General features: G+C 51.3%; 1 protein-coding gene across 2 annotated transcripts in view; it reads left to right on the forward strand.

The window, feature by feature from the left end:
- POLE (DNA polymerase epsilon, catalytic subunit) overlaps nt 1-13,434 on the forward strand; it is a 59,502-nt gene that overhangs the window by 14,331 nt on the left and 31,737 nt on the right. For both annotated transcript variants that reach the window (XM_032168217.2, XM_058425171.1), the window contains exons 14-25: nt 213-326; nt 648-860; nt 1,165-1,272; nt 4,443-4,571; nt 4,645-4,747; nt 4,884-5,030; nt 5,739-5,884; nt 7,930-8,078; nt 8,923-9,015; nt 9,198-9,342; nt 11,683-11,840; nt 12,206-12,401. In XM_032168217.2, coding sequence (XP_032024108.1) covers nt 213-326; nt 648-860; nt 1,165-1,272; nt 4,443-4,571; nt 4,645-4,747; nt 4,884-5,030; nt 5,739-5,884; nt 7,930-8,078; nt 8,923-9,015; nt 9,198-9,342; nt 11,683-11,840; nt 12,206-12,401 — 1,701 coding nt within the window. The remainder of the gene's footprint in view (nt 1-212; nt 327-647; nt 861-1,164; nt 1,273-4,442; nt 4,572-4,644; nt 4,748-4,883; nt 5,031-5,738; nt 5,885-7,929; nt 8,079-8,922; nt 9,016-9,197; nt 9,343-11,682; nt 11,841-12,205; nt 12,402-13,434) is intronic.

Here is a 13,434-nt window from a genome sequence, read left to right on the forward strand (position 1 = left end):
ATCCCGGCTCCCCCTGCTGCCGTGTGCACGCATGTATGCCAGCCCGCTCCACCCAGCAGGCTGTGTCTCCGGGACACACATGTTTTGTCCTGTGCCCGTCTCCTTACTGTGTGTGCGGCAGGCTGGTCAGGCCAGGCTTTGCTTTCTGTGCTTCACACTTGACCCTGGGCTCTTGATTTTGATGGCCCTGCTCTCTGGCATTCTCTCCTCAGACTCTGGCCACGTATTCTGTGTCAGATGCTGTCGCCACTTACTACCTGTACATGAAGTACGTCCACCCATTTATCTTCGCTCTGTGCACCATTATTCCCATGGAGCCCGATGAGGTGAGTATCTTCTGTTCTATCGGCACCCTGGCCTCCTCATCCCTTGCCCCATTCCAAATGCGCTGGAGCTGAATGGAGGTGGACGTCTCAGGAGTGCTGGCGCCAAAGGCGGCAGTAGAATTCTGGTGTGTGACGTCAGGGATGTCCTTTGGGAATTCTCTGGCCCTGGTGTGAGGAAGGAACAGGAGGCAGAATTTGCAGCCATTTACTACGAGGTTTTCTCTCCTTTCACACTGAAGTTCAGCTTAGGTTCCTGGACTTTGCCTGCAAGTCAGGGCCTTTGGTGTTGCTTTTGGCTGGAAGCCTTGGTTTCTCTTGCAGGTGCTGCGGAAGGGCTCTGGCACGCTGTGTGAGGCCTTGCTGATGGTGCAGGCCTTCCACGCCAACATCATCTTCCCCAACAAGCAAGAGCAGGAGTTCAATAAGCTGACGGACGACGGACACGTGCTGGACTCTGAGACCTACGTCGGGGGCCACGTGGAGGCCCTGGAGTCTGGGGTCTTCCGCAGCGATATCCCTTGCCGATTTAGGATGGTGTGCTTCTTCCCTGGGATTCAGTTTCTTCCCACTTTTGGGCTGTGGTAGGACCCAGAAGCTGCAGGGGCTGAAATAAAGCCCCTTCTCCCCATCCTGTCCCATGGCCCCTCACTGGGTGTGGCTTCTCTGGCCCAGCTTCCCCCCGGGGCTTCTTTAGGGCAGTGCACTGCAGAGTGTGCACGTGAGTCCTTCCGGAGCTTTCTCGGGCACATCCTGCCACGTGCAGCCACAGCGTCAAACCTGAGGCGGGCTAGTGTGGGTGTGTTTCCCCTCTGACCCCGTCATCTCACTGTCGTGCTAGAATCCTGCCGCCTTTGACTTCCTGCTGCAGCGGGTTGAGAAGACCTTGTGCCACGCCATTGAGGAAGAGGAGAAGGTGCCTGTGGAGCAAGTCACCAACTTTGAAGAGGTAACCGTCTGGGAGGCAGGAAGAGCTAGTCTGTTTGGCGCCTTCTTCACAGACCACGTCTTTCAGCAGCACGTTTATTGTGCACCTGCTGCGTGTAGTGCCGTGGACGGATGACACAGGGTCTCTGGTGGGACAGGGCAGTCATGGTTGTGACGTATGATGCTGTCACAAGGTCGGAGGGCTTCATGAGAGGTGGGGTGTGAGCTGCTCCTGAAATGCAGTGACATGGAAGGTGGGTCCTGGTGGGATGTATCCCATGTCCTGTTTTAAGGCATTAGGACTTTATAGGTATTGGGGAGCCATTGGAGGTTTTAAATTTTATTTACTTTTTGTTGTTGAGACTTAAAAATGACAGTAAATTCCTACAAATGACAGGATTAGTGACTGTAAAATCTGTTCACATAATGGTTAGAAAGCACACTTACAAAGTGTGTTACGTGACTGGAGAGGGAGACACCAGTTCTTCTGTGATCCCCGTTTCTCAGGACGTGGCACATCTCAGGTCTTTTTTTTTTTTCCTTTTTGAGATGGAGTCTCGCTGTTGTTGGCCTGGGCTGGAGTGCCATGGCATGATCTTGGCTCGCTGCAACTTCCACCTCCTGGGTTCAAGCAATTCTCCTGCCTCAGGCTCCCCAGTAGCTAGGATTACAGGCACCCGCCACCACGCCTGGCTAGTTTTTGTATTTTTAGCAGAGACAGGGTTTCACCATGTTGTCCAGTCTGATCTTGAACTCCTGACCTTGTGATCCGCCTGCCTTGGCCTCCCAAAGTGCTGGGATTACAGGTGTGAGGCACTGCACCCGGCCTGTCTCAGGTCTTTATATCAGGCACTGTGCCGCACTACATCATGTTCAGTGAGGTTGCTGGTTTAGAGTTTTTAACAGTTTTCACATTGATGCCAAGAAGCTTTTTTTTTTTTTTTTTTTTTTTTTGAGATGGAGTCTTGCTTTGTCACCCACACTGGAATGCAATGGCACGATTTCGGCTCATGGCAACCTTTGCCTCCTGGGTTCAAGCGATTCTCCTGTCTCAGCCTCCTGAGTAGCTGGGATTACAGGGGCCCACCACCATGCCTGGCCAATTTTTGTATTTTTAGTAGAGATGAGGTTTCACCATGTTGGCTAGGCTGGTTTCGAACTCCTGACCGTAAGTGATCTGCCCACCTCAGCCTCCCAAAGTGCTGGGATTACAGGTGTGAGCCACCGTGCCTGCCCTCAAGAAACATCTTATAATACATTCAGTAGTCAAAATTTAAACAAGAATATGTGTACACTCTTGGCAAACTGTGAAGCACTATTTGGCTATTGTCAGCCACATCTATTATTATATTTCAGGGAACTCTCATGAACCGATCAGGAAGAGAGCCTTGTCTGAATAACAAATAGGAGTTAAAGAATGTCAGCCATGGCCGGGCACGGTGGCTCACGCTTGTAATCCCAGCACTTTGGGAGGCCGAGGCGGATCACGAGGTCAGGAGATTGAGCCCATCTTGGCTAACACAGTGAAACCCTGTCTCTACTAAAAAAATACAAAAAAATTAGCCGGGCGTGGTGGTGGGCGCCTGTAGTCCCAGCTACTCGGGAGGCTGAGGCAGGAGAATAGTGAGAACCCGGGAGGCGGAGCTTGCAGTGAGCTGAGATCGCACCACTGCACTCCAGCCTGGCAGCCTGGAATCCCAGCATTTTGGGAGGCTGAGGCGGGCAGATTACCTGAGGTCAGGAGTTTGAGACCAGCCTGGCCAACATGGAGAAACCCCGTCTCTGCTAAAAATACAAAACAAAAATTACCCAGGCGTGGTGGTTTGACGTCTCAGACAGAGTTTCACTCTTGTTGCCCAGGCTGGAGTGCAATGGCGCGATCTCGGCTCACCACAACCTCCGCCTCCTGGGTTCAAGAGATTCTCCTGCCTCAGCCTCCTGAGTAGCTGGGATAACAGGCACTTGCCACCACGCCCGGGTAATTTTTTTTTGTATTTTTAGTAGAGACGGGGTTTCTCCATGTTGGCCAGGCTGGTCTTGAACTCCCGACCTCAGGTGATCCGCCCGCCTCGGCCCCCCAAAGTGCTGGGATTACAGACATGAGCCACCGCGCCCGACCTAGAAGCAGATACTTAAAGTCTTTAAGAAACAGTGACATGGGCAGGTAGAGTGAGGCTGGAGGTGTGGTAGATGTAAGGACGCCAGGCTCCCTGGTGAGTGAGGAAGGGAGCTCCGTGGATGTGAGGACACCCTTGAAAAGGAAGCCCAGGGTCGCCTTTGTGTCCCTGAAGGGTCACCTGTTGGGTGGAGGGTGGCTGGGGGGATGTCAGCAGGGGCTCACAGCCACGTGGGGCATGTCCAGGTGGTGTCCCCACCATGGAAACTTGGCCATTCACTTGTCCCAGCCCATCTTCCCCTTCTTGGACTGGACAGCCTTTCAGAACACGCCATTACTGGGCAGGGAAGGGTGCAGTGGAAGCTCTTCCCCGGCTGATTCGTTTACCTATAATTCAAGTAGAAACAATAGGTGTTACTGTTGTGGTATTTCCTGTTCTATGGGATAGATATTATTCCTTGTAATCACTTTTCTCTTAAAATTTTAGGTGTGTTTTCTATTTTTACTACTTTGGAGGGTTTTAAGGATTTTTCTTTTTCTTTTTTTTTTTTTCTGAGACAGGATCTGGCTCAGTTGCCCAGGCTGGAGTGCAGTGGTGCAATCTGGGTTCACTACAGCCTTGACCTCGGGCTCAAGCGATTCTTCCACCCCAGCCTTCCGAGTAGCTGGGACTACAGGTGCCACCGCCACACATGGCTAATTTTTTATTTTTTATAGAGACGGGGGTCCCACTGTGTTGCTCAGGCCAGTCTCAAACTCCTGGGCTCAAGTGATCCTCTGGCCTCGGTCTCCAAAATTGCTGGGATTACAAGCGTGAACCTCTGCCCCTGGCCTAAGGATTTTTTTAATACTAAGGAGAGTTTGGTGTTCGAGTAATTTTCTAATAACTCCACCAAGTTTAATGTATTTCATAGAAATGATGGCAACCCTTCTTAACTTTTTTCTTCTGGCTAGTTTTTGCTCTATTTATATATTTTTCAGCTTTTTCCTCTCCTGAATGTCTAAAAGGGGTTGGTGAACTGCACACGAGGCAAGCTTGGTCACCAGCCTCGACTGAGTTTCACTTTTCTCTGCAGGTGTGTGATGAGATTAAGAGCAAGCTTGCCTCCCTGAAGGACGTTCCCAGCCGCATCGAGTGTCCACTCATCTACCACCTGGACGTGGGAGCCATGTACCCCAACATCATCCTGACCAACCGCCTGCAGGTGAGACTTTACTTCCCGCGTCAGAGTCGGAGCTCTCTCTGCCCAGCCCTAAGTGCTTTCTCACCCCTTGCAGCCCTCTGCCATGGTGGACGAAGCCACCTGTGCTGCCTGTGACTTCAATAAGCCTGGAGCAAACTGCCAGCGGAAGATGGCCTGGCAGTGGAGGGGCGAATTCAGTGAGTGTTGGCTGCTTGGGTGGGCACTCGGTGGGAAACGGGTGGGTGAGTGTCAGCCACCTTTCCACACACACTCGGTGGGAAGCCGGTGTGTCTGTGCCTCCTTTTGAATTGGCCCCCATTGCCTCCTTCCCAGTGCCAGCCAGTCGCAGCGAATACCATCGGATCCAGCACCAACTGGAGTCAGAGAAGTTCCCCCCCTTGTTCCCAGAGGGGCCAGCTCGGGCCTTTCATGAACTGTCCCGTGAGGAACAGGCAAAATACGAGAAGAGAAGGCTGGCGGGTGAGTGCCTGGGCATGGTTGCAGCTGTAAAGATGTGGCTCCTGCTCCCACTTTCTGTTCTTGCTGGGCTGCATTGGTCCATCCCATATGGGGCCGCAGAGGTGTTGTCACAGCAGACCAGAAGCTGCTCTGGGTCACTGTAAGCTGTGCTCTCACTGCGGGGTCCTTTATTTGCTTCCCCTTCTGCAGGTGTTAGACACTGCTGTTCTGTGGTCTTGGGGTATTTGGCCTGTTCCTACCCCTGGGCTGTCCTATTTCTTTCTTCCTTTTTTTTGAAATGAGGTCCCACTTTGTCACCCAGGCTGGAGTGCAGTGGTGTGATCTTGGCTCACTGCAGCCTCAACCTCCCAGGCACCGGCAATCCTCCCATCTCAGCCTCCTAAGTAGCTGGGACTACCGGTGTGCGCCACCATGCCTAGCTAATTTTTTGTGTTTTTTGTAGAGATGGGGTCTCGCCATGTTGCCCAGGCTGGTCTCGAACTCCTGGGCTCAAGTGATCCACCTGCCTCGGCCTCCCAAAGTGCTGGGATTACAAGTGTGAGCCACCGTGCCCGCCCACCTTTTTCAGTATGAGAAACTAGCAGTGTATCTGAGCTGTTGCTCCTTTGTGGTGACGTAGAAGCCATGTTCCTCAGCACCCCTGTGCCCTGGCTCCCTCTGCTCTGGGAGATCTCACCCACTTGCTCTGACCCTCTCCGTCATGCTTAGATTACTGCCGGAAAGCCTACAAGAAGATCCACATCACCAAGGTGGAAGAGCGTCTCACCACCATCTGCCAGCGGGAAAACTCCTTCTACGTGGACACCGTACGTGCCTTCCGGGACAGACGTTACGAGTTCAAAGGGCTCCACAAGGTGAGCTCTGAGGGGCTGCAAGCTTTGGCCTCTGTGAGGGCAGTTTCGGTCGGCTCATGAAGTGGGCACTCTTGGCTCTTTGCCTGGGATCCTCCGAGCAGGCACCTGCACTCGGATGATAACGTGCAACTGTTTTTGACTTGGAAGAGTTGATGGCCACGAAGGACGCAGACCATCATCCACCCTGGTCTGAGGCCTCAGAAGGACCCTAAAGGATGATTTCTGAAGTGATTATTTAGAGCAAGGGTCAGCAAGCTACAGCTGGCTGGCCATTTGAGTACATCAAGTTTTACGAACCCAACTTCCTTCGCCTATTGTTTATCTCTTTCCTGCTGTCATGGGAGGTGAGGAGTTCCGAGAAACTCTAAGGCCTTCTCATCTGTGGTATTCACGCTCCGGCCCCTCGTGTTTAACTGACGTATTTCATCTGGTAGGAACATGGAAAATACATAGCAACACCTCTGTTTTGATATCAACGGTTCATTATTTTATATCTGATCAGATTGAGCCGTTTTTTTTCTGAGAGACATTCACTGTAGACTCAGCACAGCCCCTGCTGTGCGGCCCCCTGGCATCCTGCACTGCCCTGCTGAACTCATCATCACACGTTCTTTTTTATAATGGTAAGGCGGACATAATATGACATTTAGTGTTTTTAAGTGCTCAGTTCAGGGGCATGAAGCATATTCACACTGTTGTGCAACTATCACCACCATCTACCTCCAGAATTCTTCGCCTTCTCAAATCGAAACTCTTGTCTCCATTAAACAGTAGCTCCCCACCTCCTCCCCTGTCCCCTAGCGACCCCCGTTGCACTTTCTGTCTCTGAGTTCCACGACTCTAGGGATGTCATGTAAGTGAACCGTGCAGTATTTGTATCTTTGTGACTGGCTTTTTCACTTAGCATGATGCTTTCTTTTTTGGAGACAGGGTCTCACTCTGTCACCAAGGTTAGAGTACAGTGGTGTGACCTTGGCTTACTGCAGCCTCCACCTCCAAGGCTCAAGTGATCCTCCCGCCTCAGCCTCCCCGGTACTTGGGACCACAGGTGTACCACCACGCCTGATTGTTGTATGTTTGGTAGAGACGGGGTTTCACCATGTTGCCCAGGCTGGTCTCAAAGTCCTGAACTCAGGTCATCTGTCCACCCCAGCCTGCCACAGGGCTGGGATTACAGGTGTGAGCCACTGCGCCCAGTCTTAGCATGATGTTTTCAAGGTTTATCAACATACAGCTTGTATCTGTACTGCATTTTTGTAAATGGCTGAATAATATTTTATTGTGTGGATTTGTCACATTTTGTTTATCTTTCACACACTGATGTTCACTTGGGTCGCTTCCACCTTTTGGCTGTTGCGAGCAATCCTGGTTTCAACATGGGCTGCAAGTGCGTCTTCACGTCTCTGCTTTTGGTGATTTTGGATATGTACCCAGCAGTAGAGTTGTTGGGTCATATGATAATTCTACATTTTACCTTTTAAGGAGCTGCCTTACTATCTCACTTTATTTTAATTAAGCAATTGCTAAATTACTTGTTCATCTGTCTCCCTCATCAAATAAGCACCAAAAGTGTAGTGATTGTCTCGGGGTTCAGAGTACAATGGAGTTCCTGGCACATACTAGGCACTTGGTAATTAAGGAATTTTCTTTTGTTCTTTAAATACCCAGCCTTTAAAAACCTTTTCTCATGTTGGTGGGGAATTTGATGAGACATCTGTGGTCTTAGCTACATTTCTTTATTGACTGATTTTACCGGGACCTCCTGAGTAGCTCTTGTTCCCTAGAAAGTGTGCTGAAGTGTTCAGACCGTGAAATCTACGATGTTCAAATGATTCTGTCAACACAGAGAGACAGAATAAAGGAAGTGTGACAAAATATTGACAATTGGCCAGTCTAGGAGAAGAATGTACACTCTTCATTGTACTGGTTTTTTAGGTTTTCTATAGATTTGAAAATTTTCAAGATACTAAAAACCTGGGCCATTGACTTTGTAGAATGTGAGATGGAAGAATCTGTGAGGTGCTCCACGTTCATGTGCTTCTCAGGTGTGGAAAAAGAAGCTCTCGGCGGCTGTGGAGGTGGGCGACGCGGCTGAGGTGAAGCGCTGCAAGAACATGGAGGTGCTGTATGACTCGCTGCAGCTGGCCCACAAGTGCATCCTGAACTCTTTCTATGGCTACGTCATGCGCAAGGGGTAGGTGGGGCCCGGGTCTGGGAGAGGCTTATGGGAGGAATGGATGAGTCTACGTTTAGGGCAGCTTCAGGTGTAGGCTGCTGTGCGTGGAGGGCCGTTCATCTGATTCAGGGAATGTTGGAAGGAGAAGGCTTTGGGCTGGGGTGGGGCTGGGAGGTTGAGGAGAGTGGGGGCCACGCTGACTTTGAGGGTCTGGGTGTCCATGAGTGATGCGTGCTGTGGGGTGTATGTGTCTCTGCATCATGGGCTGGAGACATGACTTGCCATTTTCCAGCGTGTTTATGTCTCCCAGCATGGATCCTCACTCAGGGACTTGCAGAGTGTTGGGCAGTTGCTTCTTGCTGCGTGTCAGGGAGGGGCAGAGAAGCAACTGACAAGGGGCACGGGACTGGTGCCGGGAGGGGAGGGTAGGACAGCTGACAGCAGGGCTGGGACCCAGGCTGGAGGAGGGTCGGGCCTGGCAGGTAGGCCTGGGCTTTCTCTGAGAAGCTGGAGATGAGAATGGGGCTTGGGAGGAGGTGTGAAGAGAGTAGAGAAGGTGTGAATGGGTCTGGGTGGTATTAAGAGTCCTGCTGAGGCTGGAGTCCTGAACGGACAGATGCAGTGGCACATACTACACCCTTCCAGATCCTTCCTGAGCCATGCTGGGCACCAAGGTGGGGACAGAGAAGTGTCCTCGGGCAGGGCCAGATTCCACCTTAGTTCTGTCCTGGTACATGCACATTTGGCTACTTCCCTTGTCCCTGTCGTGTCTCTCCTTTCCTCCTCCCTACTCCTCACTGCCTCTGATAATCCCTGGAGGAGCCATGCCAGCCCCACCCACCAGTTTGTTGTGTCCTCTCAGGGCTCGCTGGTACTCCATGGAGATGGCTGGCATCGTCTGCTTCACAGGGGCCAACATCATCACCCAGGCACGGGAGCTGATCGAGCAGATTGGGTGAGTGCAGAAGGGGAGCCGTGGGGCTAGGAGCAGGTCCTGGGGGCAAGCATGGGCAAGAAGGAAGGAGGGAAGGCTGGAGGTCACACACTGGGTGGGAAGGAAGGAGGGAAGGCTGGAGGCCACACACTGGGCGAGAAGGAAAGGGGAACTCACGACCTTGCTCCTCTCTTTCTCTGAAGGAGGCCCTTAGAGCTGGACACAGATGGAATATGGTGCGTCCTACCCAACAGCTTCCCAGAAAATTTTGTCTTCAAGACGACCAACGCGAAGAAGCCCAAAGTGACCATCTCCTACCCAGGCGCCATGTTGAACATCATGGTCAAGGTGAGTCTGGGGCCTCTGGTCCTGAAGTGCTGGCTGGCCTGGTGTCAGTGCCCTGACGTCACTGGCTCTGCAGCACCTCACAGTGTGCATGCCTTCCTGGCACCCAGCACTGCTCACATTGCTTTTCTATAGCCTGAAGACCGTGGTCAGAGGGTATCAAGTGATTCCACTCCTTTCTCTTTCAGCATAGCTCCCAGAATTTTTTGCTTTTAACTTTTTATTTTGAAATAATTTTAAACTTACAGTAAATTACAAAAATAGTACAGAGAATTTCTGTATCCCCTTCAGCCTGCTTCCCCTAACGCTGACCTCGCATAAACCACGGTGCACTTGTCTACACTAAGAAACCTATGTCTGTGCCCCAGTGACTGCACTGCAGGCCTCACCTGGATTTCCCATTTCCCACTACAGCCCCTCCTCTCTCCCAGGATCCCAGCAAGGACCCACGTGGTGCCGAGTTGTCCTGTCCTGGTCCATCCTCGTGTCACGACCTCACCCTTTGGTGCTGCCGGCCAGGCGATGGTTGGCTGTCCCTTGATCAGGGGTTGTCTGTTGTTCCTCGTGACTAGACTGAGGTGATTTGAGTTTTTGGAGGAACTCCACAGGTGCGACACCCTCCCCACGTTCTCAGGCGCATCGTGTTGGTTTGTGGTGGCGCGGGGGTGTGGGTGTGTTGTGGGGATGGCTTAGTCTCCTGCCTGAGGGGCTTCTGCAGGCCTTACTGTGGCGCTCCTGTGCCCCGTCCTGTGCGGCTCTTAAGTCGTAAATACACACCCAGTGGGGAGGAATAAGTGTCCCTGGAGGAGGGCTGTCAGAGTTTCTGGACATGTATTAGAGCCATCACAGCAGCAAATAAATACGTGGAGCAGGTGCTTTGAGACACTGTATCCCCAGCTGTTCCATAATCTTCTGCCCACTGTGTTAGCGTTGCTGATGGGCTGTGTTTGCTGGTGGGTCGCACCTGCAGCAGTTATGCCTGAGGTTTCCTGTGGTGGTTTTTCTCTGGCAATTGTCTGTTTCCCCCATTCCTTCTACTGTATCAATTGGGATCCTGTAGGGAAGCGTTGTTATCCTTCTCTCCCATTTGTTCTTGCTTATTTGTCTGCTTATTGACATCTGTGTGGATTTGCAGATCAGAGTAGACATCCCAGGGTTATTGTTCATAGGACCGGAGTGGTGTCCTGCTCCACGTGTTCCCCTTGGGCCACTGGGGCCTCCTGGTTTGTGGCGTGTTCTTGGGACACGCCCTCTTCTGGTCTTTGTTTCTGGAGCACTTTCCTCCTCCTTGGTACTGTAAGGTCTACCACCCTCATCTTATATTTTCCCTGCTCCAACCTGGAGTCAGCCAGTTCTCCGAGAAGAATGATGTGAAAACCCGAGACGGGGTGCTGGCTGTGCTCACTGTTCCTGGGAGTGTCATAGCTTCCAGTCTCTCACAGTGGAGACAGCCAGGAAGTGTGTCTCTGGTAATGCACGCACACAGAGCTGTTTATTTCTGTGTCTGTCTGTCTGCATGGATGCATTTAAACACGAGTCTGCCCCTTTCTTATTAGTGACTTCTTTCTCCTTCAGTGATAAACCTGTTTCGAATTTCTCAATATATGTATTCGTTCAATCCTAGAGTACATGTAAAGTAGTTTCAGAATTGCTAACAGACTTGCGTCCCATGAGAAATAATTTCACCAGCCACTGTACAGCATTTGTAGATAGTTACTTTTATTTTCAGCCTTACCCTGTCCAGTCAGCAGAGTTCACGGGGCAGCTCCTTCCTCCCCACCCTGTCGGCATGTTCTGCTATATGTCCACAGTGCTATTGGGCTCATTTGGCCCGGTCTGCACCCCCCTTGGGATCCCAGCACCATGGCTGGATGGCTTGTAATTTGCACACAGTGACGTTCACTGTTCACTAGCGTACAGCCCTGTGGGTTTGGACAAGTGCATAATGTGTGTGTCCAGCACCACAAAGCAACACAAAACAGCTGCAACCCCTCTGTCAACAAATCCTCTCCCTACCCCGAAACCCTGGCAACCCACAATGTGTTTTTTGTACTGTAATTTTGCTTTGTCGAAAATGTCATGTAAATGGAAGCATACAGCCTGTAGCCTTTTGGGTCTGGCTTCTTGGACCTAACGAGATACACCTGAGTTTCACCACTTGGTTGCGTGCATCAGAACCTCCTTCCTTCCATCAGAACTTACTTCCTTCCTGCTGCCAAGTTGTGTTAGTTATGTGGAAAAGCCTCAGTTTGCCAATCCATCCACTCCTGGAGGGACACCAGGTGGTTTCCAGGTTTGGGCCGTCACGAGTGAAGCTGCCCCCTCTTCACTGTTGTTTCTCAGGAAGGCTTCACCAATGACCAGTACCAGGAGCTGGCTGAGCCGTCCTCACTCACCTACGTCACCCGCTCAGAGAACAGCATCTTTTTTGAGGTTGATGGGCCCTACCTTGCCATGATTCTTCCAGCCTCCAAGGAAGAAGGCAAGAAATTGAAGAAGAGGTGGGACTCTCATAGCTTTTGTGCTTTAGAAAGGACATGGATTGAGATAGATTAAATTTAGCCCAGAAAGGAGGTTGGATCAGGAGCCAGGATAGAAATAGACCTGGGTTCTTGTGATCTTACTGATTCCGTTTGCACCAGCTCTGTCTGCCCGGCTGCTGTATTCTGGCTCTGTGGCTGCAGGCCCTTCAGTCATTTTCCTTTTAGAGAAGCAGTGGCCTAAGGGAGAGAGACGTTTGCTGCCTGTTGGATGACAGGTGGAGGGTTGGAAAGGGAAGAGGCGGGCAGAGAGGATGAGGCACAGCTGGTGGCTCCCCAGCGCTCCTTGCCACTGCTGTGCTTGCCTTTTTTTTTTTTTTTTTCAGATATGCTGTGTTCAATGAAGATGGTTCTCTGGCTGAGCTCAAGGGCTTTGAGGTCAAACGCCGCGGGGAACTGCAGCTGATTAAGATCTTCCAATCCTCGGTGTTTGAGGCCTTCCTCAAGGGCAGCACGCTGGAAGAGGTGTATGGCTCTGTAGCCAAGGTGGCTGACTACTGGCTGGACGTGCTGTACAGCAAGGTAAGGGCCTACCCTCCACCCTCACCTGCTCTGAGGGATGAAGGACCCTGCAAGAAGGGGGCCCCGCGCTTCCTGGGCTCCTGGAGACCAAGGTGACCGAAGAACTCAGGGCCAATCCTGATGAAATCCCAAGACCTCCTGAGCACAATTACCCCTTGGAGTTCCCCTCAACTTCTGCATCCAGGGACACAACTCTGAAGGAAACGTTTTTCTAAATAGCGTGATAAGCCTGGCATGGTGATGCGTGCCTGTGGTCCCAGCTACTTGGGAGGATCACTTGAGACCAGGAAGTGGAGGCCATAGTGAGCCGTGACTGCACCACTGCACTCCAGCCTGGGATATTTGCTTATTTCTATGTTACTTTGTATTTTTTATATTTTTCAGGCGACATAACATTTTACCAGTTTACATACCTTAATGTCCGTAACTAGTCCACGATTATTTACTGCCAGATAGGTTTCACATTTCCATTGTTATAAATGGTGTTGCATTGAGTGAGATATCTCGGTGCATATGTTTCCCAGGCACAGGCGTCTTGGGTAGAAGGAATACTAGAACACTCTGCAGTGCTTTCCTGGCTTGCTTTGCTGTGTGGGCTTCTGTTTTTTGGCATATTGTCTTGTATAGAGTGAAACACACGAGCAAGGGAGCACTGGGGGTATCACACAGAATATTCATGAGCCCAGCACCCCTTACAGGATGTGGGGGGCCTGTGGTCAGGAACATGTGTGCAAAGCAGCAGCTCCAGCTGGATGTGGACGCCACACTGGAACTGCTCAGGCCACTCTCCCGCCAGCCGGAGTTTCTCTTTCCTCTCTTCTGGCTCTTCCTTTCAAGGAGAAAAACTTCCTGTCTTAGGCCAAGCAATATCCTTTTCTGCAGCCTTGGTGCTCTTCAGTAAATTCTTCTTGATATTTTGTGCACAGTTTTATAAAATAAAAGCCAAGCCAGGCGTGGTGGCTCACACCTGTAATCCCAGCACTTGGGAGGCCTAGGCGGGCAGACCACTTGAGGTCAGGAGTTGGAAACCAGC

This window comes from Hylobates moloch, unplaced genomic scaffold, assembly GCF_009828535.3.
Source record: "Hylobates moloch isolate HMO894 unplaced genomic scaffold, HMol_V3 SCAFFOLD_12, whole genome shotgun sequence".
Lineage (NCBI taxonomy): Eukaryota > Metazoa > Chordata > Mammalia > Primates > Hylobatidae > Hylobates > Hylobates moloch.